General features: G+C 39.5%; 1 protein-coding gene across 1 annotated transcript; it reads right to left on the reverse strand.

Annotated features, from left to right (window-relative positions):
- Window positions 1-420: 420 nt before the first annotated feature.
- Window positions 421-26,078, reverse strand: DBX2 (developing brain homeobox 2). Its single transcript, XM_040343893.1, has 4 exons — window positions 25,112-26,078; window positions 19,049-19,144; window positions 5,135-5,322; window positions 421-2,291 (listed from the first exon to the last, which is right to left on the reverse strand). The coding sequence occupies exons 1-4, from the start codon at window positions 25,437-25,439 to the stop codon at window positions 2,016-2,018; spliced, it is 888 nt and encodes a 295-aa protein (XP_040199827.1). The 5' UTR covers window positions 25,440-26,078; the 3' UTR covers window positions 421-2,015.
- Window positions 26,079-26,416: the final 338 nt, after the last annotated feature.

The raw sequence follows: 26,416 nt of genomic DNA on the forward strand, positions 1-26,416 counted from the left end.
AATTTTTATTGTTTTAAGTATTTTCTTGTTTTGAAACGACATCTTCGCCCTGGGCACCAAATGGCCTTGTCCCAGCACTGCTTGGGAGGTATGGTCATATGGTGGTTGGGTTACTGTTAAATAGGCTTGAACCCTGGGAGAGTGGACTCTTTCTCCTCCTGTGGGGATAGGTCAAGGAGCTCAAGGGAAGGGGGACTGCTTGCCTCTGCCCACCTCCCTCCCCCTCTCCTCCATCTTCGCCTGGAATCTGGGCTATTCTGCTGAAGGTTATATCTTTGGACCGATCACTGCCAGGATCTGTGAGTAGAGCCAAAGCCCTGTGTGCAGTTTCTAATGTTTCCCAGCTGGGAGAGGATACTGTATCTCTGCTGCTTAGAGAAAAAACCTTTTGCATAGAAAAAAAGCGTAGATACATGTCTGTCTTTATTTTACTTTATTTATACAGTATGATTCAGACTGGGAGCAGAAGGGTCGTTATTCTTATTGCATTGTGCAAAACACACTCAGGGTAATTCATAAAGAGTATCTATAGCACACTTTCCATTTCCACTGTGCCTCTGTGTGTCAAATGTTGGTGTAGGCAACAGATTCATGTACCTCTTAGAAAGAGGTACCTTAATGTATGGATCACTCTTTGTGGAGAAGCACTAAGGCTGAAGGGTTCATTCAGACAGGCACATTGTCTGTAAACCAAGTCTTAAAGTCATTGTAAATCTAAATAGTTATTTTTTTCTTAAATAACAACCATGTTATACTTACGTGTTCAATGCAATGGTTTTGCACAGAGCAGCCCTGATCCTCCTCTTCTCAGGTCCCCCACCAGCACTCCTTGCTCTTCCCCCCTCCCAAGTGCACCACATAGCGACCCGCTTGCTATGATGGCACTTGTGTGGGCTTAATCTCGAGCCATGCTCTGTGCTCTTGGGGACATCGCTGGATCGTGATCGGGCTCAGGTAAGTAAAACGGCGGCTGGGGGATGGAAAACTGCATACAGTAGGTTTTTTACCTTTATGCAGAGAAGCATTAAGGTAAAAACCTTCTGCCTTTAGAACCACTTTAACTATTTACAGTTTCATTATATACAAACTAGATATACAAACTGTTTGAATGCATTACATTCATACCACCACTTTGTAAAAATAGTGCTATTAGGAACTACCTGAATCTGCTGCTTGTGTTGGTAAAGATACTAAAACTGGTGGCAGGGATTTTTTAAACTGGTACAGAACTTTTCAAAGGGGGCATACCGCCAGAAAAGTGCCGGTGGTGCTTTATGGAATTCCTGTCACTGTGAACATGCTTTCAGGTGACTTTAATAATGTGCTGCTGCTTCATCAAATCAGCAGGCTGGAGAACAAGAAGTGACTAAGGAAGCAGAAAATCATAAGCAATTTGCAAGATATCAGGATGGGAAATGTATTTGACTGAAGGATGCTATAATGGTAGTGTGCAACAACTATGTGGGACATATTATTAAGCTGTTTGTGAAAATATGTTTTTTGCATTTTATGGTATAGGTATATTTAAATCACAATGTCCATTGAGTATAAATTGCATGCCAATTTGTTATTAATCAAGATTCCAGAAAATTCCCCAATGTGCTTTTAAAATGGATCCGTTACCATTGGTCACATCATTTTATATGTCCGTTATATTTGTGAGAAATAGTAAAGAGCTCGCCATAATTGTCATTGGGCCTAAAGTTTGAGGTATCTCGACCATTGCTGTTCCCAGAACACCAGATTACCGGTAACCATATTATTTTGAGAAATGGCATGGCCCAATATACCAAAACAATGTCTGGATTGCAAACAAAAGCCTTGGACTGGTAAGCACATTTCCCTATAAGCATTATAAAACTTTATTTTCAACTTTGACTGGATTGTATCATTAATGTACTTGTTGAAAACTTCTAAAAGTATTACTGTTCTTCACTTTGAAATGATGTTGTATTTTTAAGGATAAAGTATGTTTCAATATATACACTGTTCCATTAAAAATACTTCAAGTCCTGTCAGTGTAGTTTGCCTTGATGACACTTTAAGTCTCTAAGAGATTGTTCTGTGCAATCAAGCTTGAGTCGTTCTGCTAATTGTACTGCCTTGCTTGATATTTTCTTCTTGTTCCTGTTGTTGTGTGGCACTTGAGACGAATCACTGTCACTTGAACACATGCGATCGGCTTGAGATTTCTCTTCTAAATGTCCATCATTTACACATCTATTTGAAAGAACTTCTTTTTCTTTGGAATTTCTCCATTTCATTCTTCTATTCTGGAACCAGATTTTAACCTGTTGATGTAAAGTGAGCTTTATAAGTATATAATCAGAATAACCTATGCAGAGCATACCGAGAATAATGGTTTCATTCTGTAAGTTATTCATTGGAAGGATGACAAATACAGCTTTATGGAAAATAAAAAATATAAAAATATATATAGATATATATCCATATATATATATATATATATATATACTTTCATGGGATTATTAGGAAAAATTGAAAAAAGTACAATATTCTGTAGCTAACTTCCTTATTAATGTTTGTAATTGAAATGTAACCAAGCTAAATTACAAAATGTTTATTCAAATATTGTCTCTGCTGGCAACATAATGAATTAGAATAAGTAATGAACAATCTAAACTGCCTTGATGTTCGTTTTGCTGTTATACCTTCCGCCACCAAGACTGACAATTCTGGCTTTCATTCAGTGCATACACCAAAGGCTATATCAACTCCTTTCATAAAACGTTCTGCACGCTTTTCACTGAATACAAGATGTTTTGTGGTTAGAGGAGGGAAGAGTTTTATGAAGGGAGTAGGTGGAGTGTGAGCAACCCACATAGCATTTACCTATATGCTGTATAAAGACAGAATTGTAAATATCAGCAACTGAAGTTTGGCGCTTACTGTACTTGGCGATAGTATTGTGCTGGAAGCTCACCCAGTATTTATTTTTAGGCCTTCAGCGCGCAGGTTTCTACTCCCTGTTGATACTGTATTGTTGGGGCTGTACTATCAGTTTTAATAATGCAGCACCCATCCACATATGGGACACATCTCATTAGAGATGATTTATTGGTACTTCGAAAATTTCTATAAATAATCTCAACTTTAAGTTCCAGGGGTATGGAGGTTGATGGAAATTGTATTATTACTAATAAAGTGCTGACCATAGCAGAGCAGCCCACAACAGTTCAAGCAAGTCCATACATTCTATCAAACACTGAAAGTGTTAATATTCACAGTATATCAGTTTCAGTTTCCAGATTGCCAATTAAGCCTGCACTTCTCTTATGTGTTGGCTAGGGTGAGTAGCGTGTGCACCTTGGAGGCAGAATGCTAAAACACTGTCCTTTTTCAGGTAGAGAATATTGCCTCCACCAAATAAGTCCACAAGTAACCTAAAAAAATGATCATCAATGCCCAACTGAAATCACAGAAATATATATGCAATTAGATAAATAAGATAAAGCTGTGATAATTTTAGTCAAGCAATCATGTGTTATCAAAAATCCTGGGATTCTCTTTCGAGAGAAAACTCAACCACAGATTTTGATAAGTGGGAATCCTGCCTATAAAGAGATCAAAAAGGTTCGGGACGACTTCAATTTGGTCTTTTTACAATATTCTCATTTTACTCTAAAGTATGTCGTTATTTTTATTTTTTGGGGTTTGGATACAGTAGGAAATTGTTAAAATGCTTTTCAGTGTATTTTTGTATTCTGTGTCTCATTGGGAAGGTTTCTCTTCATTTCCTCTCCCACAGATACAACAGATAAGGAGATAAAATCTATATAAAGTAATGGTTTCCCCTCTTAGATAGCTGTGATTTTAGATTTCTTATCACTTTCTCAGTAACAATGGTATTTAGGACAAACGGAGAAGGCAAATCTACCTAGCGAGAAAACAAACAATAAATATAAAGCTCTAATGGTATCCAATCAACAAAAAGATACATTTTTGCAATGTAAAATTTCTTCTGTTTCGTCAAAATTGCCTGAGGTTAGCTATAAGCTTTTAACCAGATGGCACTGCACACAGTGGAATTACGCCACATGTTTCCCACCCACTCTACACTTTGTTGGCAAGAATGTGGGGAGGATGCCTCGCATGCCAATATTTGGTGGTGCTGCGGTCGATCACTGTTAAACAGGGATCTAATGTGGAATTTAACCCCTGGACGGCACTGTTTCATTGAACATTCAAACCAACAGGCTGTACTGGTAACAAAGAGATATTCCCTCTATTCCTCAATGGCTCTGAAGAGTTGATGATATCTGTCTAATGGAGGAGTTCACACATATTACCCGTTCTTGCCCTGGTCTTAATAATAAGACATGGGTCGGCTGGTTCATGTTTAAATCTTCTTCCTTTTTTCTGAATATTATAGCTAGTTTACCCCCAAGTGATTAACTTATAGGGTATAAATCTAACCTGTGACACAAGCCAATTGGTATAAGATCCCTCTTCCTCCCCACTTAACCCCCCACTCTTTCCTCTCTCCCTTTACACACTGGCTTTTTCTTCCTTCTTTTTCTCCATTCTTTCTATTAAAATGGTGTCAAAGTTCGAGAAATTATTGATCTTGCCTCTATTTTCAGATTTCTGGTTAAGAAAATAAACTTTGTACCTGTTGTATCTTTGTACTTACTGAAAAGTTTTAATTAACAGGTATTAAACAAATAAAGCTCCAATGTTCTGGATACGAGGCAACCAGATAATGGATATAACAGTCTTTTATCTTTTAACTGCATCGGATTGTTGAAGCTCAATAGTCAAGAGATTCTATTTGCTTTTTTTTCCTTTCTTGTTTTTTGTAGATGTGATGATGGGGACGGTTTTTAATTCCTAAAACAAGTTGGCTGATTTTATCCTGTATTATAGTAGTTTTGTATTACAAGATCATTATTTTGGATTATTTGGCCCCTATCATTACTCTCCTCCGGCTAACAATAAAAACCCTACTGGAGTTCTAACTCTTAAATGTTCTATTCAAAACAAGCAAAGTTTTGATTATATATACACTTTAACAAACATACAATAATTATATGACTAACAAAGAGGATAAGGTCACAAATCACACACAATTTAGCAAATCAGCTATGTCAGATCCTGCCACAGTTAACCTTACCTGTGATTCCTTCAGAGAAAGATTAACAGCAAGCTTCTTTCGATCAGTTTTGCTGATGTACTTTTGCTTTTGGAACATCTTCTCAAGTGCTTTCCTCTGATCATCTGAAAAAACTGCACGTCTCAAAATCACACGCCTCGTCTTGTTGTTTGAATCATTTGGTAACAGAGAAAGTTTGCTTTCAATTCCTTTAAAATAAAAATGTTTCATTAGAGGAATATAGCATTTTGATAATGCAAAAACTTAAAGTATTTACTGAATTAGATTCATTGCTTCTATATAAACCATACAAAAACATTAAACAACTTGGAAACATCAGTGGTTTGGCACCAGTAGAGCCTCCCCTCTGGTCTCTCAGGTAAGTAACCACTGGCATAATGATCTTTTTAGCTGTCTCTAAGGGTGAAAATCTTCCCATTTACCATTAATGAAATAGGGGCATTCTTCCCACTGACCACCAGTCAAATGGAGAACACCCATCACAGTCTGCCAATTTTTTTTCCTTTCACTGAACATAGAAGTAGACGGGACCCTGCTCCTCTAGCCACTGATTTATGAGAGTCTGCCTGCATTTATTTTATGGACATTATTATTATTATAATTTTGTTATATAAAGCTGGGGGTGTTAATGATCTGCCTTGGGTGTCAAATACTGTATATTATAACACATTCCTAATTATTCTATTATTATATCAATAGCTTACTGAACTTACAGCGGTTCCCTGAGAATTAAGAATATGTTTGAGAAAATGATTCAGCCTCTGAAAATTGTTGTGATGTCCCTGCATTGAAATTAGAGAACGGTTGATGATCATCCAGAACTTTGTAATATCAATTTACCTTATCGTAGCATTTGTCATCATCAGTTACTTACCCCACATACATCCTTATTTGTATGTAGGGTAAGTAAAAGGTACAGCTATCAAAAGTTTCCATCTATTCTGAGGAAGATGCCAACTGTCATTGCTGTCCGATTCTTTAAAAAAAATGCTGATTGCCTAGCTGTCATGCTGAATTATTATTATTATTATTATTATTATTATTATACACGATTAATTTAGCACCAACAGATTACGCAGAGTTTTACAATGCAGACGGGAGACAGCACAATTACAGAATTCATAATAGACTGAAGGGGGGATCGGCCATTGAGGAGAGAGTTGCAGAATCAATGGCTTCAGGACTTTACAGGCACCGATTTAGGACAAATATGTATTTCTGAATTAGACTTTTTTTATGAAATCTGCTAGTTATTGGTCACAATCTAAAAAAAATTGAGATCATAACATCAATATGACCAGTGCTAGGACAAGGTGCTCTGGCACTCAAGGGGAAGATGCCAAAGTGCACCCTCTCCCTTCACCTGGAGCTGGCATGGGTTCCTACTTGTACATCCCCACCTACACTGACTGGCCTGGTGTACCATGCAAAAATGACAGTCACTGTCTGCTGGCCTTAGGGTTACCAATTTTTTGGTCCATGGAAAACTGAACGCCATGAGAGTAAGTTGTGGTATGGTAAAAATAGTGTGATTCAGTCATTATGAGTGCAATGAAACAAGTTATCTATATAATTCATAGAAGGTGCAAATCTTTTTCTGCTATTTGGGTCTTTTGGTGCTTTTGAAAAGTTAGCAGAATTATGTTTCTGGTATAAAGTGCTTTTTTCCAAATTGGCACTATGAAAATGAACAAACAAATTTTAAATGTTTACATGAGGACAATACTTTGATTTGCACATAACATCAATTTGTGAATAAAGGCTACAACTGCTCCCTGCATTCATGAATGAAGAGAAGGACCTTCAAACAAACCAGCACTGCAGATTATACCAGTGTAAATTGCAGGATCCTGATGTCAATTTGAGAGCTGGAACGCTGTTCTCTGTGTATCAGGAGCTGCCATTGGCACCCCTAATAAAGAGTGGGACCTAACTGACACACTAACAGCAGAGGCCATTGATTACACCAGCAGTGGCTTTCTCAGTGTAGTTGGTTTGACAGCCAGGTCTTTAAGTGCAGAATAAAGTCAGCAGAACCAGGATCCACAGAACCTGAACCATAAACTCCACCACCACAGAAAATGAGGTTGGATTCTTTCTAGCTTCTGTTGGCCTGGTCCTGAACAGAACGGGAGGCAACCAGCAATTTCCTAAGGAGCTCATCAAGATAGCCTCTGTATGTCTTTGACTTGTAGGTTTTCTTGTAGAATGTTTCAAAAGTTCCTTAATTATTTACATCATGCCTCATCTCATTTTGATCATGTATAACTGAATATCATGTGTTTTCCTTTGTTGGAAAACTGTAAATCAGCAAAATATGAGAAAGTTATTTACAGTAATGCCTAACAACCAATCATTAGTTAGCTGTCATTGCTATCATTGTATGAGCCTGTTGAAAAATAATATCTTAGTGGCTGTGCATTTTGCAATTCATCATTGCTGTTTAAACTACCTTATTAGCCTCCCTGGTGGTCTGATTATGTCAGTATTTTTTAATTTCAAAGCAGTACATTGTTTTGCATGGAAATGTGTTGTTTTATATTGTAGGCCTGTAATTCTAATGCCGCGTACACACGGTCGGAATTTTTTCATCGCATATTCCGACCGTGTGTATGCCCCATCGGACTTTTTCCGTCGGAAATTTCGTTCGTCTGTATGGAATTCCGACGGAGAAAAAAAACATGCATGCTCGGAAGCATTGAACTTCATTATTCTAGGCTAGTTGTAGTGTTGTACGTCACCGCGTTTACGTTGGTTGGAATTTGGTGTGTCCGTGTGTATGCAAGACAGCTTGAGCGGAATTCCGTCGGAAAAATAGTATTCCAATGGGAAATCCGATCGTGTGCACTGGGCATTAAGAATAACTCACATAAATCTGTCCAAACAAGAATCTAGTAGACATCCCGGATATGGTTAAGTTTTAAACACAAAATCATAAATTATAATATAATAAAAAATAATAATATAATAATAATAAAAAATGTAATTCAATAGTGTAATCAAACCAAAAAACACTGAAATTTGTCCAAACAAGGGTGCAATATCACTAGTCACTGTAATACTAGACACGTATTTAATGTTTAGTAAACATCCCAGGTATTAAAAATTTGGAAACATGGGACTGCACAAAGTCAGACGTCACAACAGGATAATGGAACCTGGTTTCCTTTCCTATTCTGTTTCAACTGTCATCTCGCTTTAAGCAACAAACCACGCACATCCTTGTAGGTGCTGACTTTTTCTGGGTCGATGGGATGTAGTCCATGAAGTGACAACCTGTTAGGCCTCATACACACGACCGAGTTTCTCGGCAAAAACCAGCAAGAAACTTGCTGTTTTTTGCTGAGGAAACCGGTCGTGTGTACATTTTTCGACGAGGAAACTGTCGAGGAACTCGACGAGCCAAAAAGAGAGCATGATCTCTTTTTCCTCGTCGGGATTGGAGAAAATTGGCTTGTCGAGTTCCTCGACAGCCTAACAAGGAACTCGACGAGCAAAACGATGTGTTTCGCCTGTCGAGATCCTTGGTCATGTCAGGCATTCTGGGTTGACAATGCCAACAGCACGATGTACAGCTCCATTCACAGCCATTGATGGTGTTTGGTGGTTCACAAAGATACGTTTGGCAACTTTCCAAATCAAGTCAGAATGAATCACAGGCTTGTAACTCTTTTTTTGAGCAGAATGTAGGCATTCCACAAGCATTGCTCAAGAAGATGCCTAAAGATCTTCTTGTAGTACTTATTTTGCTGTTTCCTCATTGCTGAGTAAATTGTCATTGCTTGGTTGGCTCTGTCGACACCTCCCATGATGTTATTGTAGGCTATTACTACTTGTGGCTTCATGATTTCTTTCCCACCTTTCATGCCTGCCATAACAGTGGAGGTATTATGAACTTGTACTCATTAGGCACACATCTTTCTTGTCACGCCATCGCAGTGCCATAATTTTGCCTTTCTGCCAGGCAATCATTTCTCCAGTCTTCAGCTTCTTATTGCCAAACATTTCCGGCATGTAGCGCTGTTAGCCCTAATAATTCCTATAGGCATCTGTTTTGTTTTGCAGAAGAAACTCATAAAGTTCAGGAGACGTATAAAAATTGTCGGTTGTTACGCAATTGACCTGATTTAGCAATGGCTCAATAAGTGAAAGAATGGAAGATGTTTCCATTCCATAGTTGCTGTATTTTGGATTGAGTTGTGTTACTTTTCCAGTATATATGACTGAATTCCAAATGTGCCAGTTCATGATTCGCATAGCATGCAGGGTTTTACGCCAAATTGTGCTCTCTTTGATGCAATGTATTGTACCCAGCTGAGCCTTCCCTTGAAAGCCATTAGACTTTCATCTATGCTGATATCTCATTTTGGCACATAGCTCAGTTGGAAATTCTTTAGAATCATTTGAGATACTTCCCAAATTTTCTTTAGTTTTGGTGCAGGATAAGTTGGTTTATCAAATTCTTTGTTGTTTTCAAAGTGTAAAAATGTCATGATCAGGGAAAATTAGTACTCTGACATGACCGCGCTAAAGAATGGAGTGGCAAGTCATTTATTAGTTGTCCAATACCACTTCTGCAGGGGTTTCCCCACCACTCCCTGAAGTATTATTAGACCCAGACATTTCCAAATGTCATCTTTGCTCACTAGTTCCCACTTTCTGCTTCTTGGAAACTTCAGATGCAGAGTAGCTAATTGTTGCTCTTTGTACCGGTTTGTCTCAGTAACAATTTTTTCAATAACCTCATCTGTCAGAAGAGGGTCAGGGGGGAAAATAACAATAAGGCACTCACATTGGCCCACATCCGAAGTATAGGTTCAAAAAGAAAAAAGTTGTACTACATAAAGTAGCGACATGGCGGACTTTAGAGGGCAATCACAGGGACGTATATCGTTATAAAAATAAAGTTTAATTACAAAATAGTACATATACAAATAAATTCATATAAAAAATGTTATCAAGAGAGGGAACATAGATACATATTTGAGCAATAAAACGTCTCGCCGACGCGTTTCGCCTTACGGCTTCTTCTGGACGAGTTGTATGGTTTTATAACACGGAAGTATTGCTACTTGTATGTGTCTGAAAGAGAATTGTACATTTATAACATATAGATAACATAAAACATAATCCAATAAAAAATTGAAAGGCAGCATGCAATAAAGCCAAACATAGTACCAATGGAGTTGGTGGTCATCTGCATCCATCAAGGATCATTAGGTTAGTACCAAAAATAAGTACGTAAGCTGTTAAAACAGAGAAAAATAACCAGAAACTGACAAGCAAAATATCTCAGTGTATATATAGCTTTATATATGTGTGAACAATGGGCCAAATTCTCAAAAGAGATACGCAGACTTAACTGCTGTTCAGCCTGCGTATCTCTGTGCCTAACTTTGGAAACGATTCTCAAAAGGCTTTTTCCAAAGTTAGGCAGAAAATCCGGCATGTGTAAGACACTTACACGGTCAGATTTTAGGATGCAGTACCGCATCCGCCACTGGGGGCATTTCTCATTGAAATCCAGCTTTGCGTATGCAAATGAGGACTTAAGTAGATTTTCAAAGCATTTCAGCACTTTGATTTCTGCCTAAGTTCCGAATTTGCCGGCGCAAAATTAGGGCTGGATTTATAATGTGTAAAGTTAGCCAAACCTTGTAAAGGCCCATTTCAGCGACGGCATTTGGTATGCATTCCTGAGGGAGAACTCCACGGCAATTTTTAAATTCAAAACCGGCATGGGTTCCCCCCCAGGAGCATACCAGGCCCTTAGGTCTGGTATGGGTTGTAAGGAGACCCCCCCACGCCGAAAAATTGACGTAGGGGGTCCCCCTACAATCCATACCAGACCCGTATCCAAAGCACGCTACCCGGCCGGCCAGGAATGGGAGTGGGGACGAGCGAGCGTCCCCCCCCCTCCTGAGCCGTGCCAGGCCGCATGCCCTCAACATGGGGGGGTTGGGTGCTCTGGGGCAGGGGGGCGCACTGCGGGCCCCCCCACCCCAGAGCACCCTGTCCCCATGTTGATGAGGACAGGACCTCTTCCCGACAACCCTTGCCATTGGTTGTCGGGGTCTGCGGGCGGAGGCTTATCGGAATCTGGGAGTCCCCTCAAATAAGGGGGCCCCCAGATACCGGCCCCCACCCTAAGTGAATGGATATGGGGTACATCGTACCCCTATCCATTCACCTGGAGGCAAAAAGTAAAATGTAGTAAACACACAACACAAGGCTTTTTAAAATATTTTATTATTCTGCTCCGGATGCCCCCCCTGTCTTCGTTATTAGCTCTATTTCCAGGGGGGGCTTCTTCTTCCGCTCTCCGGGGGTCTTCTCCGCTCTCCGGGGGTCTTCTCCGCTCTCCGGGGGGGCTTCTCCGGACTCCGGGGGTCTTCTTCCATCTTCTCCCCTCTTCCGCTCTTGACTCGGCGAACCCCGGTTCTTCTGCAGCTCTCCGGTGCCTTCTTCTTCAGCGCTGGCTGCCTGCTATGTTTGTGTGTTAGCTCGATTTCAAACAGGCAGCCGGCGCGGTCTTCTGTGGCGTCAGGGTCTTCTGGTCTTCTGTTCTTCCGATGTTGTCTCGTCGCCGGTTGTCGCTGTAATGATGGAAGCGCGCCTTGCATCCCATTTATATAGGCATCGCCGTCCCATCATGCTCCGGTAGGTACCCACGTGGTGGGTGCCTACCCACGTGCACCCACCACGTGGGTACCTACCGGAGCATGATGGGACGGTGATGCCTATATAAATGGGATGCAAGGCGCGCTTCCATCATTACAGCGACAACCGGCGACGAGGCAACATCGGAAGAACAGAAGACCAGAAGACCCTGACGCCACAGAAGACCGCGCCGGCTGCCTGTTTGAAATCGAGCTAACACACAAACATAGCAGGCAGCCAGCGCTGAAGAAGAAGGCACCGGAGAGCTGCAGAAGAACCGGGGTTCGCCGAGTCAAGAGCGGAAGAGGGGAGAAGATGGAAGAAGCCCCCCGGAGTCCGGAGAAGCCCCCCCCGGAGAGCGGAAGAAGAAACCCCCCCCCGGAGAGCGGAGAAGACCCCTGGAGAGTGGAAGAAGAAGCCCCCCCTGGTAATTGAGCTAATAACGAAGACAGGGGGGGCCTCCGGAGCAGAATAATAAAATATTTTAAAAAGCCTTGTGTTGTGTGTTTACTACATTTTACTTTTTGCCTCCAGGTGAATGGATAGGGGTACGATGTACCCCATATCCATTCACTTAGGGTGGGGGGCCGGTATCTGGGGGCCCCCTTATTTGAGGGGACTCCCAGATTCCGATAAGCCTCCGCCCGCAGACCCCGACAACCAATGGCAAGGGTTGTCGGGAAGAGGTCCTGTCCTCATCAACATGGGGACAGGGTGCTCTGGGGTGGGGGGGCCCGCAGTGCGCCCCCCTGCCCCAGAGCACCCAACCCCCCCATGTTGAGGGCATGCGGCCTGGCACGGCTCAGGAGGGGGGGGGACGCTCGCTCGTCCCCACTCCCATTCCTGGCCGGCCGGGTAGCGTGCTTTGGATACGGGTCTGGTATGGATTGTAGGGGGACCCCCTACGTCAATTTTTCGGCGTGGGGGGGTCTCCTTACAACCCATACCAGACCTAAGGGCCTGGTATGCTCCTGGGGGGTGAACCCATGCCGTTTTTTTCTTAGAAAATTGGCATGGAGTTCACCCTCAGGAATGCATGCTGAGCGACGCTGTCATTTTTTTTTAAAATTATTTGTTTTCCCGGCGCGTCTTTTTATTTCACCCGTCGCAACTTTAGTGTCCCGTCGAAATTCTCAAAGCCGCCCGGCGTTAATTACGTTCGCGCGCTGCACGTCGGGAAAATGACGTCACACGCATGCGCAGTACGGCCGGCGCGGGAGCGCGCCTCATTTAAATTTTAAACGCCCCCAGGAGAGGAGGACCGCCTTACGACGGCGGCACTTAAGTTACACTGCGTGTAATTTCTACCTAAGTGCTTTGACGATCAGGTACTTAGGTAGAAATTTTAAGTCAGTGTAACTTAACTGCTGAAATTTAAGTTACGCACAGTTTTTGAGAATTTGGCCCAATGTGCGCACATATATATGCATAATATTGCGCTTGAGCAAACAAAGAAGGCCAAATGAAAGACCTACCCGGTTAACAATAAAGACACGATTTCCTGATGGTATGGGGAGCCACAGTAGTAATAGGTTCTAGGAGAGAAAAGGGGAGCAGGTAAATGTATCTGTGCATATGCTAGGACCTAATGAGAATATAGACAGCAGCCAAGAGGTTGTAAAAAAATAGTAAATAAATAAAATAAAATGTCAGGAATGGCAAATATCAAAAATGGTTGAATTACCTCGAAGATAGTATGAAAAGGCAACAACCGGGACCAGCAAGGCAGAAGACAGGTGAGAAAGACCTGGAGGGAAAATAGATTCCGTCGCTGGGTGACTACACTGCACTGTCCGCAGTAGAGGGCAGATCAAAAAGGCTTTGGAACCTATATGTAAAATGGCCAGAATAACCCATATGCACAGCGGATGAAAATAGCAAATAAAGAGGGATAACGATAGGGTATTACCTTGCCGCCTATGAAGTGATGTGTGTCCCGGGGAGGTAGCAGCCTGTGCTCCACGCCGAGACTACGGCTGGAGCTGGCTTTAAATAGGCCTGACCAGCGAGGGCGTGTCACGTCGGAAAGACGCGATGACGTCATCGTCATCGCGCCTGGGCCTACGGCGCATAAACATAGGAGCATCAGCTAAGGCTGAGTGAGCTCCAACCAATGGGCGACTTGGTATCCATGCTGACGTGTGTAGCCATGCCTGCCTATCCCAACGAGACCCAACAGGTGGGCGTGACTATAGGCGGGGCGGCATCGATCGTAATCATAGATCATGCCAGCCCCCAGGCTAAGATGAAAATCAATGAAAGGAGCCGCATCAACAAACCAGTGTAGGTAGAAAGATGAAAAAAATGTTATAAATGAAAAAATATATCGGGGCAAAGAAAAAAGAAACTAATATTAGTTTAATGACCCGATAGTAAGAATGGATCACAGCACGGAAAAAGAACCTCGGTAGGAAAACCCCATTTGTAGTAGCTCAAGCAGGCAATATAAATGCAGTGTGGTTAATTGACCACAAGATGGCAGATAAAGAACAGGACGGAAAGGCCTGTAGCAACCAGCAATGGTAACAAGTAAGGGATCAGTTGCATGCTGACAGTCAATAGGATTAAAAACTATTCAAATATTGCAACAAATGGATATTTTCACATTATATCCAATTCCCTGATCAAGGATATTTGGAATTAAATTTTCTCACATCCATATTTATACATATATATACATACATATTGGTTTTCAAAAGAAAGAACAGATTTAGTAAAGAAAAAGAGGAATCAAAAACATTAGATAATTAAATAATTTTTCCTGTATTATTTTAGTTCCCTAGTGAATAAACATCCATATATTCCGAGGGGTCAAGTGTGGATACAGGACCCTGTTCCTTGTTTTCCTAAATACTAGTATTTAGGAAAACAAGGAACAGGGTCCTGTATCCACACTTGACCCCTCGGAATATATGGATGTTTATTCACTAGGGAACTAAAATAATACAGGAAAAATTATTTAATTATCTAATGTTTTTGATTCCTCTTTTTCTTTACTAAATCTGTTCTTTCTTTTGAAAACCAATATGTATGTATATATATGTATAAATATGGATGTGAGAAAATTTAATTCCAAATATCCTTGATCAGGGAATTGGATATAATGTGAAAATATCCATTTGTTGCAATATTTGAATAGTTTTTAATCCTATTGACTGTCAGCATGCAACTGATCCCTTACTTGTTACCATTGCTGGTTGCTACAGGCCTTTCCGTCCTGTTCTTTATCTGCCATCTTGTGGTCAATTAACCACACTGCATTTATATTGCCTGCTTGAGCTACTACAAATGGGGTTTTCCTACCGAGGTTCTTTTTCCGTGCTGTGATCCATTCTTACTATCGGGTCATTAAACTAATATTAGTTTCTTTTTTCTTTGCCCCGATATATTTTTTCATTTATAACATTTTTTTCATCTTTCTACCTACACTGGTTTGTTGATGCGGCTCCTTTCATTGATTTTCATCTTAGCCTGGGGGCTGGCATGATCTATGATTACGATCGATGCCGCCCCGCCTATAGTCACGCCCACCTGTTGGGTCTCGTTGGGATAGGCAGGCATGGCTACACACGTCAGCATGGATACCAAGTCGCCCATTGGTTGGAGCTCACTCAGCCTTAGCTGATGCTCCTATGTTTATGCGCCGTAGGCCCAGGCGCGATGACGATGACGTCATCGCGTCTTTCCGACGTGACACGCCCTCGCTGGTCAGGCCTATTTAAAGCCAGCTCCAGCCGTAGTCTCGGCGTGGAGCACAGGCTGCTACCTCCCCGGGACACACATCACTTCATAGGCGGCAAGGTAATACCCTATCGTTATCCCTCTTTATTTGCTATTTTCATCCGCTGTGCATATGGGTTATTCTGGCCATTTTACATATAGGTTCCAAAGCCTTTTTGATCTGCCCTCTACTGCGGACAGTGCAGTGTAGTCACCCAGCGACGGAATCTATTTTCCCTCCAGGTCTTTCTCACCTGTCTTCTGCCTTGCTGGTCCCGGTTGTTGCCTTTTCATACTATCTTCGAGGTAATTCAACCATTTTTGATATTTGCCATTCCTGACATTTTATTTTATTTATTTACTATTTTTTTACAACCTCTTGGCTGCTGTCTATATTCTCATTAGGTCCTAGCATATGCACAGATACATTTACCTGCTCCCCTTTTCTCTCCTAGAACCTATTACTACTGTGGCTCCCCATACCATCAGGAAATCGTGTCTTTATTGTTAACCGGGTAGGTCTTTCATTTGGCCTTCTTTGTTTGCTCAAGCGCAATATTATGCATATATATGTGCGCACATTGTTCACACATATATAAAGCTATATATACACTGAGATATTTTGCTTGTCAGTTTCTGGTTATTTTTCTCTGTTTTAACAGCTTACGTACTTATTTTTGGTACTAACCTAATGATCCTTGATGGATGCAGATGACCACCAACTCCATTGGTACTATGTTTGGCTTTATTGCATGCTGCCTTTCAATTTTTTATTGGATTATGTTTTATGTTATCTATATGTTATAAATGTACAATTCTCTTTCAGACACATACAAGTAGCAATACTTCCGTGTTATAAAACCATACAACTCGTCCAGAAGAAGCCGTAAGGCGAAACGCGTCGGCGAGACGTTTTATTGCTCAAATATGTATCTATGTTCCCTCTCTTGATAACATTTTTTATATGAATTTATTTGTATATGTACTATTTTGTAATTAAACTTTATTTTTATAACGATATACGTCCCTGTGATTGCCCTCTAAAGTCCGCCATGTCGCTACTTTATGTAGTACAACTTTTTTCTTTTTGAACTCATCTGTCAGAAATAATTGTAAGTATGCCAAGGGGTTTTCACATCTACTTTCATACCAGATGCTCCAGTAAATGGGAATATTGGGGGCGCTGCCTGATCCATACCACAGTCAATAGAGCACCAAGTTTGCACATCACTGAGCTCAGTCGCAGAATCATCGCTGTTGTCACTTTTAGTGTCTGATCACAAATTTTCCCACAAATCACCATCGCTCAATTCTGCAAGTGATTCTAATTCACTATCGCTGTTTTTTAGCTGGTCTAAAACCACTTTTAACCTAAAGGGATGCTCTTTGAATGCCATGGACGTTCTCAAGTTTTCAGGTAGAAAGAACGGTAAAAGTGCAGGCAGGGAACTGGACAAAGCACTAGGGACAAAACTGAGGTGAAATGGTTTGATACAGTAATGTAATCCTAACAGATTACAATGTATTGTGTGTATGTCATGTTTTGAACTTTTGGAATTTCCAGCCCCGGTTCCGCCCCCTGCGTCGCGGCGCTTGCAGAAAAGGGAAGCGCCGGATGCGGGCAGAGGCCAGAGAACACAGCAGGAGGATATCAAGGGGTCGTAGGGACAAGGTAAGTAACATTACAGGGATACTACAGTGTAACCCCAAGCGTGACTTGGAGTTACCGCTTTTGGTACTGAAAATTAACCCCGAGCCACACTTGGGATTACCACCAGGGAGGTTAAGTAAGCTAATGTTTGAAATTTGCACTGATTTCAGAAAATGAGTTTACCTTTACCCTGAAGATTTTTTTTTTTATAAAAGTTAAATATTTAAAATAAAATGTTATTTTAGTAGACATAGCAGTCATCTAAAAAAACAGTACCAGAGTCTTTGGCAACATTTGCTGATCACTCTACAGTTGTAGTAATAAATGCCTTTATAATTTGAACAACAATATTGATTTGACTTTGTAGAAGACCACCTTGAAGGGGTGAGGAAAAGGTTTAGTCATGGTTTTCATTTTTGCATTGTCCTTTAATACCTCCTTGTTAAATGGACAATTAATAGGACACTGAGAAATGTTCAGCGGTTTAGGTTAATAAACAGTCCTGGCAGTTGATAATGGGACCTATGTATTGAGCCAGTTTCTCTATATACTCATCTCACGCTTCTAATCCCTTTTCAGGTAGGAGACCTTATAGGGAAAGATGAGCTTAAAGGAGTCTATAAAAGTCATTTTCATTCACTGCTTTATTTTTCAGTCAAGTATTTAAATGGGGTTCAGAGCTTTCATTGAAATGTGACACAGGATAAAAGATTGCATATAGATCTCTGCTTTATGCCAGTACAAAAGGGCAAATGACCCTTGGTAAGGCCTTTTCAGCATAAAATGGTTTCTAAAGTTCATCTGCACAGTGAAAAATTGTGGTTAAGTCGCGTGTGGATGAGTAAAGAGAAAGTGACGATTGGTCACGGTCCTGTCATCCATTCTAATGCAACCCAGGCCCAGTGAGAGGCTCTGTGGGAAAGTGTCAGCCCCTTGAGAGATGGCCATAAGCCTGCAGGTCATTAAACTAGCACTATTTACTGCCTCACTTGTCACAAATCATTCACTTTAACTACCCTTCAAAATATAGTAATGCCAGTAATATTAAAATATATTGTCTGCACACATTAAAAAAATAACTAATATAAAGAATTGTGATTAATATTGCAGTGCAAGAATAATATTTATTTTCTTATCCTATTCTATCTTATTTTATTCTGCCTGTATAAGTGTCTGAACTATTTTTGTATATATTATAACCATGGGTAATTCTGTTTTCTGGCATTTTTATTTTACACAATTATTTATTTTTTGGTTGTTTAGCAATAGTCTGCTGTTCCCACAAGGCATGTCAGATCTGAACATTTCCCACAGGGCACAGGCAATACTTTTAAATATACAATAGACACAATTTTTTTAAATATTATATACTTTTTCTTCCTAGGTATTTTTCTACAAAGAATGCATTTCTAATTGTTTATTGATATAGATTTGTGTTTAGGATTTCTTATTTAAAGTTATAGATTCAAATATCTGTTTCAAACATCATGATTAGGATTGTATGTACATAGTATATTTTAATGTAGTTATAGCACATAACATATATTTTTTTACAAATAAAATATATATATTTTTTAATTATATATATTATTGCATCTCGAGCTGTGTTTATTGTGAATAGGAGAGTTACATATATCTTTGCAGCAAGGAAGCTATTTGCTTTTTTTTTTTGCCGGTTCATTTCCATTGGAGTATTTTCAATTGTTCTCAGCTCTCATATAGGATAAATCTTCGGAAGAGACCCTGAATGAGACTGTTGTGATTTTTCTTAGGAATTAGACCCTCTCCATTGCATCACCAATTAGCTTTCTTGGACCCATTAAATCCTGCTGCTTTGGTTTACAAAATAACTGAAGCATTACTGATGAAGCATAAAGACTTACTTGAAAAAGCAGTGGGGGAGGCAGAATGCTGACAGGACCCACCACAGCATGCCGGGTAGAAGGGCAGGGACTGCAGAAAAAAGTATTTGGAAACACCTGCAAAAAGTGTAGAAACAGGACATGGTAATTAATGGTAATTTCACTAGAAAAAGATTTTACAGAAAATTTCAGTATGCATATATCATTTGGCAAGAGCTTTAATAAAAAAAAAATTCTTGTTACAATTTCTATCAAATAAATGAAAAACACTGTATTGTAACCATGCCAATGTGTCATTAAATGAATAAAATTAAGAGTGTATAATAAATAAAACATAAATATTAGTATATATATCCTTAAATTTTTCTTGTTACAATTTCTATCAAATAAATTAAAAACACTGTATTGTAACCATGCCAATGTGTCATTAAATTAATAAAATTAAGGGTGTATAATAAATAAAACATAAATATTAGTATATATATATATATATATATATATCCTTACATTTTTCTTGTTACAATTTCTATCAAATAAATTAAAAACACTGTATTGTAACCATGCCAAGGTGTCATTAAATTAATAAAATTAAGGGTGTATAATAAATAAAACATAAATATTAGTATATATAAATGTAATGTTAAAGTAATTTACAAAGTGAAATGTACTTCTAATCCAGTTGTGTGCAGGAAAAATTGCACTTTTTTAATTTCCTGCACACATTGCATATTCGAGAAATATAAAGGTTCACTTCACTTAGCAAATTACCCCAACCCTAAAAGTATTTCTTATTTCAATTTTACTATACTTATGTTTATTGGATTAAGTATTATTTGTGCAGATTTCACATGAAAATAATGGTGGGTCTCCACGTTACAAGTTGTTAGTAAATTTAGTTGATCCAGCAGATAAGATCTGAAATGTGTCTATGGCCAGGGCTAGGTGGAAAAGATGGCAATTGTAAGACTGGACATTCCCTACTAAAAATAGTGTTATTTTTAAGGAAATGTAAAAGCTACTGTAGATGTCGAAACATGCAGGTCGGCTTTGATCACCCTCAAGCATTTACACCAGTTTCCTAAACACAAACATATAGGTGGGGGGGTAGGTGTTCTGTAAACACCTCTGATGCCACCTCTCTAATAGGAAAATAATAGTTTATTCAACATACTTGATCGCATCTCCATCCAGATAAGCCTTAGCTATAGGCTTTTGCTGGCAAACTATAGATATTAGATGGTACCGCTTATCAAGTGTCCCTTTCAGCTAAAGTGGAAATGGATTTTGAAAGCTGTGCCCAAAAAAGGCAGGATGGCAAATGACTAGGCATCAGTAATTCCTGTGGACTTGCTGCAGTTGATCTTTCCCTCTTTACTGACTTGCCATGCCATCATCTGCACTGTGTCTCTGCCTGGAGGCTTCCATCTTGGTAGAGGTAGGGCTTTGCTTCCTTGTATCAGAGTCTTAAGCAAGGATAACAGTGATACTAACTAAATCTCACTTCAAAACCCCCCAAAACTAGCAGTCCAAGGCAGCAGTGCCTTAGATCTAACACTGCAGATATACATATTTAAGCCTGTATGCACAAGAGTGCCTAGGCATCCTTAAATACCAGGAAGTGCACTATTTTTCAGCAGGAATTCAAGGCAAAGGGTACATTTTTAGGAGGAACTTCATAGGTACAATTTACATTTCTAATGCCCTGTACACACGATCGGTTTGTCTGATGAAAACGGACCGATGGACCGATGGACCGTTTTCATCGGGCGAACCGATCGTGTGTGGGCCCAATCATTTTTTTTCCCATTGGTGGAAAAAATTAGAACATGTTTTAAAATTTTCGTATGGTAAAAAAACGATAGAAAAAATGATCGTCTGTGGGGAAATCCATCGGTCAAAAATCCACGCATGCTCAGAATCAAGTCGACGCATGCTCGGAAGCATTGAATTTAATTTTTCTCTGCACGTTGTTGTGTTTTACGTCACCACGTTGGACACGATCGGATTTTTAACCGATGGTGTGTAGGCAAGACTGATGAAAGTCAGCTTCATCAGATATCTGATGAAAAAATCCATCGGTTTGTTTTCATCAGACGAACCAATCGTGTGTACAGGGCATAAATGTTTCCTTTAACATAGCAAACCTTCACTATCTGAGATGAATCTGGCCATATTTACTTGAAAATGGCATAAGAAAACAGTTTACTAACATTAAGTGCCAGTTCACACTATAGCAATGTCAGACATCGCATGTGATTCACACCACACTGCTGTGCAGATCACATGCGATGTCTGTGCAATGCAAATTCAGCCATACAGATTGTATGGCTGAATTTGCATTGCCTTCGGACCAAAATCATGCAGGATCCTTTTTTTGTCCGCACCAGAATGGGATTGCATATCTGTTCACACCCATGCAATCCGATTCTGGTCCACATTCACTGTTCGCACTGCAATTTGCGAACCGAGCTGGGGGTGTCATTAACTTTCTATTATTACACAAAGCGGCTCGCATAGCGTAGTATGAATTGCCTGTGAGTTCTATGCAATGCGGGAACTGGCACTGAAATTGCGCTGGTTCTCGCATCACGCTGTTGTGAACCGGCACTAAAGCAACACCTATCATGCATTCCCATTAAACATCTCATCATGTGCATGAAAAATCCCCATGCACCTGATTGTTTAAATGCAGTTAACACAGTTTAAATGTTTCTTTACTTTACGTCTAGTGACTCACACCCTTAAAGAATAAATTAATATGATATAGTAACATTCAAATTAAAGTGTCAGTCCAACAAAAACAGAGTATTTCATTTAACCCCTTAGCGCCGACCGTATGCACATATGCGGCCTCGGCTTTAAAGTGATTGTAAACCCTTTACAACCACTTTTACCTACCGGTAAACCTAGATTGAGGCTTACCTGTGGGTGCTCAAAATATCTCCTAAACCTCCGCGCTTTAGGAGATATTTATGTTGGGCCCCGATGTTAACGGCACAGGCGCACTTTAGAAAGGACAATCATGCCATTCCTAAAGGAGGCTGTGCCATGACTGGCAGCTCCCATGCGCATGCGAGGGAGTGACGTCATCATGGCTCTGTCCAATCACAGTTCGGGAGCCGTGATACCCGAAAGTAACTCCCGGGAGAGATGTCAGCCACCCGAGCGCTGTACGAGGATGGCTGCGGGGGCTTTGATCTGAGGTGAGTATTACATAATGAGTTATTATGCTATGCCTTTCAGTCTCACTCTAGCCGGCGGAAGTGCCAGATCGTGTTTCGGGTCTCCCGGTGGGTCTATAAATTATTGTCTGTGTTTTGTTTTGTTAATTTACAGTGAAAGAATTATATATTTAAAATAATATAGTGCACTTAGGCTGATATATACATATTCCATAATTTCTGAAAATAACTTTGAATACATGTAAAGTACATAAGGCAAGGCCATAGCCAAATAATCAGCAAAAAAACTGCAGTTTCGGTGCATTTCACATAAACTTTATGGGGGAGATTTACTAAAACTGGAGCACTCAGAATCTGGTGCAGATCTGCATGGTAGCCAATCAGCTTCTAACTTCAGCTTGTTCAATTAGGCTTTGGCAATAAAACCTGGAAGCTGATTGGTTTCTATGCACAAGTGCACCAAATTTTGCATGCTCTAGCTTTAGTAAATAACCCCCTATGTATAGTGAGTTTTGTAGTTTTGAATGGAGAAGTCAATTTTTTGCTGCCTGTGTCCTGTTAGGGATATTTCTCTTTATTTCCTATCTTGGAACGGCAACAAGAATGAGGAGAACTCTCCTCAACCTACAGGGAAGCAACCACTGGAAACGTTGTCCCCTTCAGTTGGAGGATTTTTCCTTGCTTTCAGGGCAATTCATTTTTTTTTCCTCTCTTTCTTCCTCGTTGACACTGTACACCAGGGCTAAAAGAGGAGTGAATCTCCCCATACATACCACAATAAAAGCTTGGCAGAGGGTCCAACCCTTCATCCAACTCTATTCAAAACTGAAAAAAATGTGGCCTTTACATACACTTTAAAGCAACTCTAAACCCCAAAACGTTTATATACTAAAATGTTCTATGGATGCAATGTAGTCGCTGCATTGGTTTTCTTTTTTTTCTTTTTTTCTTCATTTAATTTTTGGGATCCTGCCAATAACATACTTTTTTGTGCTTGGATGACAATGCTCACTCAGTTTCTAATTCTAAGGAGTGCTGTTTTAGCATTGTCCCCTATAAGAAATAATGTGTATTAAGACTACAGAACACCCCCTCTATTCCTGTTATCCATAACATATGGGGGTCTGTAGCCAAAAGAAATAGCTGGGTAGAATACTAACTAGTTAAAATGCAACAGGGTGTATAGGATCAACTCACAAAAATTCTGGCAGGATCAACTGACTTTTTTGCTCACATTAAACAGGTAAAACTAAACATTTTCAATGATATATTTAACAGACCTAAAATGGGCAAACAGTAAAAGTTTTAAATCGCAAACCCTTTAAATCAATGCCACTTTGTTGTGAATGGCCTGGTATATAGTCAGCCTTTTTACAATGTTGAAGTTTTCACTACAATTAAATATTAATCTATGCACAAACTCAGCAAAAAAAATAGTGTGTTGTGGAATTACTAAATTGCTCCTCTTCCAAGTTTTCCTTCATAGGTGACAGATTGTCCTTAAATTTTAACAACATCAAGAATATAGCAAATTCATTATAGAAAAACTATCATTCAAAATGCTGATGTTGTCGAAGCACTGTAGCAAATGAAGAATAATACCAACACACAACATTCCTAAATTAATGTCTGTATTACACAAATTCTGGATTATGTCTTATGTATATAAGAATGTCTGCAAGCATACAATTATTGTTTCAGAACAGATGGTATATGCCAGATGTTGCATTGGCTTCTTTCAGGAAAAACCTTAAATCATTGTCCCATTAATTAATCATATTATTGTTTAATTATGTGTGAATTATGTGGACACTTCCAATTTATAAATAAACATATTGCATCTTGAATACAGAGCATTGTATTAAATACTATTATGTATCCTGTTTAGAATCAATTTCTAAATAGCAATATTAAATGCTTCTTTATGTGAAATGTGTTGTAAAAACAGCATAATATATATAACATAAATTTCTCAATATGCAGATATTATATAGTAATATACAAATGATGAGGTGCCATGGTGTTTATTAACCTATTATTAAAGTTATTCTATCATTAGTGAATAGAGAATTTTTTTTTTTTTTCACAATCAAAGTTTATTAATGCATAAGTTGCAATATGAGAATTGTTTTGATATGCAGGAACCAATTTCAGAATTGCAATATTTTAAATTCCAAGGAATGCATACATGCAGATTTGTCAGATCTGTACATAACCATACAATTCATGGATCCTGATTGGCTGAATTTCTAAACTGTACAGTCCTTCACAAATCAGACAGATGAAAAAGTAACAAATCAGTTTGTGAGCGTTCTTTCTATTTGATTACTGCCACTACATCCATATTATTATTATAGTGATGATGATGATGATTTTGAATACTATGATTGCTATTACTGTTATTAGTTCAAATGTATCTAGAAATGTGACCCTAGGACCTCTAGAAAACCTTAGGACCCTTGGGTACTTGCTTATGTGAAATAACATAATAAAATAATAATAATAAAAACATAATAATAATAATAATAATAATAATAATAATAATAATATATATATATATATAATATAATATTACACTCTTGGTTTCCTGCAAGCAATTAGACAGATTCAGTTGACACTTGCTATAATAGGCCAACAAGCATTCTCGGGTGCAAAAGCAGGTAACATTATCAAATAGATGTTTTCCAGAAGGCTGGAAATGTTCTGAGCACAAAATGAGTTCTGAATCATGGATCCAGAGGCTGGCCATTATAGGCGCTTGGCAATTATTGCAAGAATAACCAGTAATTGGATTATTATTAATATTGTTACATAAACTATGCCCAAGTATGGTTAGGCATTTCTGTTTTCTAAATAAAGTTGATGCACTATTTACATATACTGGTAAATATGAAAAACATACCTGAATTATGGTGGTAGAGGGACTCGATATGTGGATAATGAGCAGGCAGTCCATCTGATGGTTTACTGAGGTGAAAAGCCCAAGATGTAGGATGTGTACCCCCTGATGGGCTAATTTGTTCTGCTGCAGGACACAGAGGGATTGAAGAAGTGTTGTTGGCCACTGGGACATACTTTGGAGCCGGTTGTGCCACATCTCTCAACAAGTTATCTATTAGAAAACTTCTTCCCAGACCCCCATAAACATGGGGAGTTGCTGTATGGTGTACTGATGCTGAATATCCCATGAAGTTCCAGTTCATAGAATGAGGTGGCAAAACTCCAGACATAATCTTAAAGAAGAATTAGACCTTACAAAGTTATCTTCCGTTTTCCAGCTTCCTTTCTTGATAGAGCAGCTGTGCTTTGGCTGCTTCAGTTAACTAGAAGAAGTTGCTGAGTAGTTTTTGTACTTAGAGGTGCAGCCATACAAGCTCTCCAGCTAGATAAGACAAGCAGCTTTTCTGGGAGAAGGTGTGTCCAACTCATTCATTATGTCAAATGGCTATGACATTAACAACAATCAAGTGCTGCCCAGCAATACCGGCCTCTGAAATGCACTTTCCACAAAGTGCTTGCCTTTGTGTGAGAATGTATTTACTCCCACTGAAAATATTCAACTAGTGGGATGATTAACTAAAGAAGCCTTCATGTCAGCTCACTGAACTAGTGTTCCCTTCAAAGGTCCAGCTAATTCAGGAGATTTTTTTTTTTCCTTTTAATTTTAAGTATTTTTTAAATGTTGTGAAATGTGAACAGGTTTTCTGAGCTGGCATAGAACACACTGCCACAAAACTCTAAAAGTACCTATGAGCACAAGATATCAGGTATATACAGTACATGCATATACAGTATGAAGTCAGTGTTCAGATGATAACAGCACAGTGTGTGGTTATTAAAGGTCACAGCAGATAAGTAAAGTAAAACTTAAGTGAAAAATGTGAACCTATACAGTAAAACCTTGGTTTGAGAGTAACTTGGTTTGAGAGCGTTTTGCAAGACAAGCAAAATGTTTTATTACATTTTGCCTTGATATACAAGCGATGTCTTGATATAAGAGTAGCGTCATGTCACAACTGAGTATAAAAAAGAAGAGAGGAGCCTCTAAGGCCCCATGCACACGAGAAGCAAATGCAAACACATGTAAACTCAAGTTTTCAAAGGCAAAAAACGGCGTTTAAAACGCCTTTTTTTGCCGCAAATTTCGCAGCGTTTTGCTGCGTTTAGCTGCGTTTTACTGCGTTTGCGGCTATCAGCTTTTACAACA

Source organism: Rana temporaria, chromosome 3, assembly GCF_905171775.1.
Source record: "Rana temporaria chromosome 3, aRanTem1.1, whole genome shotgun sequence".
NCBI classification, from domain to species: Eukaryota; Metazoa; Chordata; class Amphibia; order Anura; family Ranidae; genus Rana; species Rana temporaria.

Excerpts from the sequence above, each read along its gene's own strand:
- DBX2 (XM_040343893.1), bottom strand. The coding sequence starts at position 25,439 with ATGTCTGGAGTTTTGCCACCTCATTCTATGAACTGGAACTTCATGGGA. Across the intron at positions 5,323-19,048 it reads CTCCCCCACTGCTTTTTCAA|GAATTGAAAGCAAACTTTCT; the intron begins GTAAGTCTTTAT and ends TTTATTTTAAAG. Across the intron at positions 2,292-5,134 it reads TTTCTCTGAAGGAATCACAG|GTTAAAATCTGGTTCCAGAA; the intron begins GTAAGGTTAACT and ends TTACATCAACAG.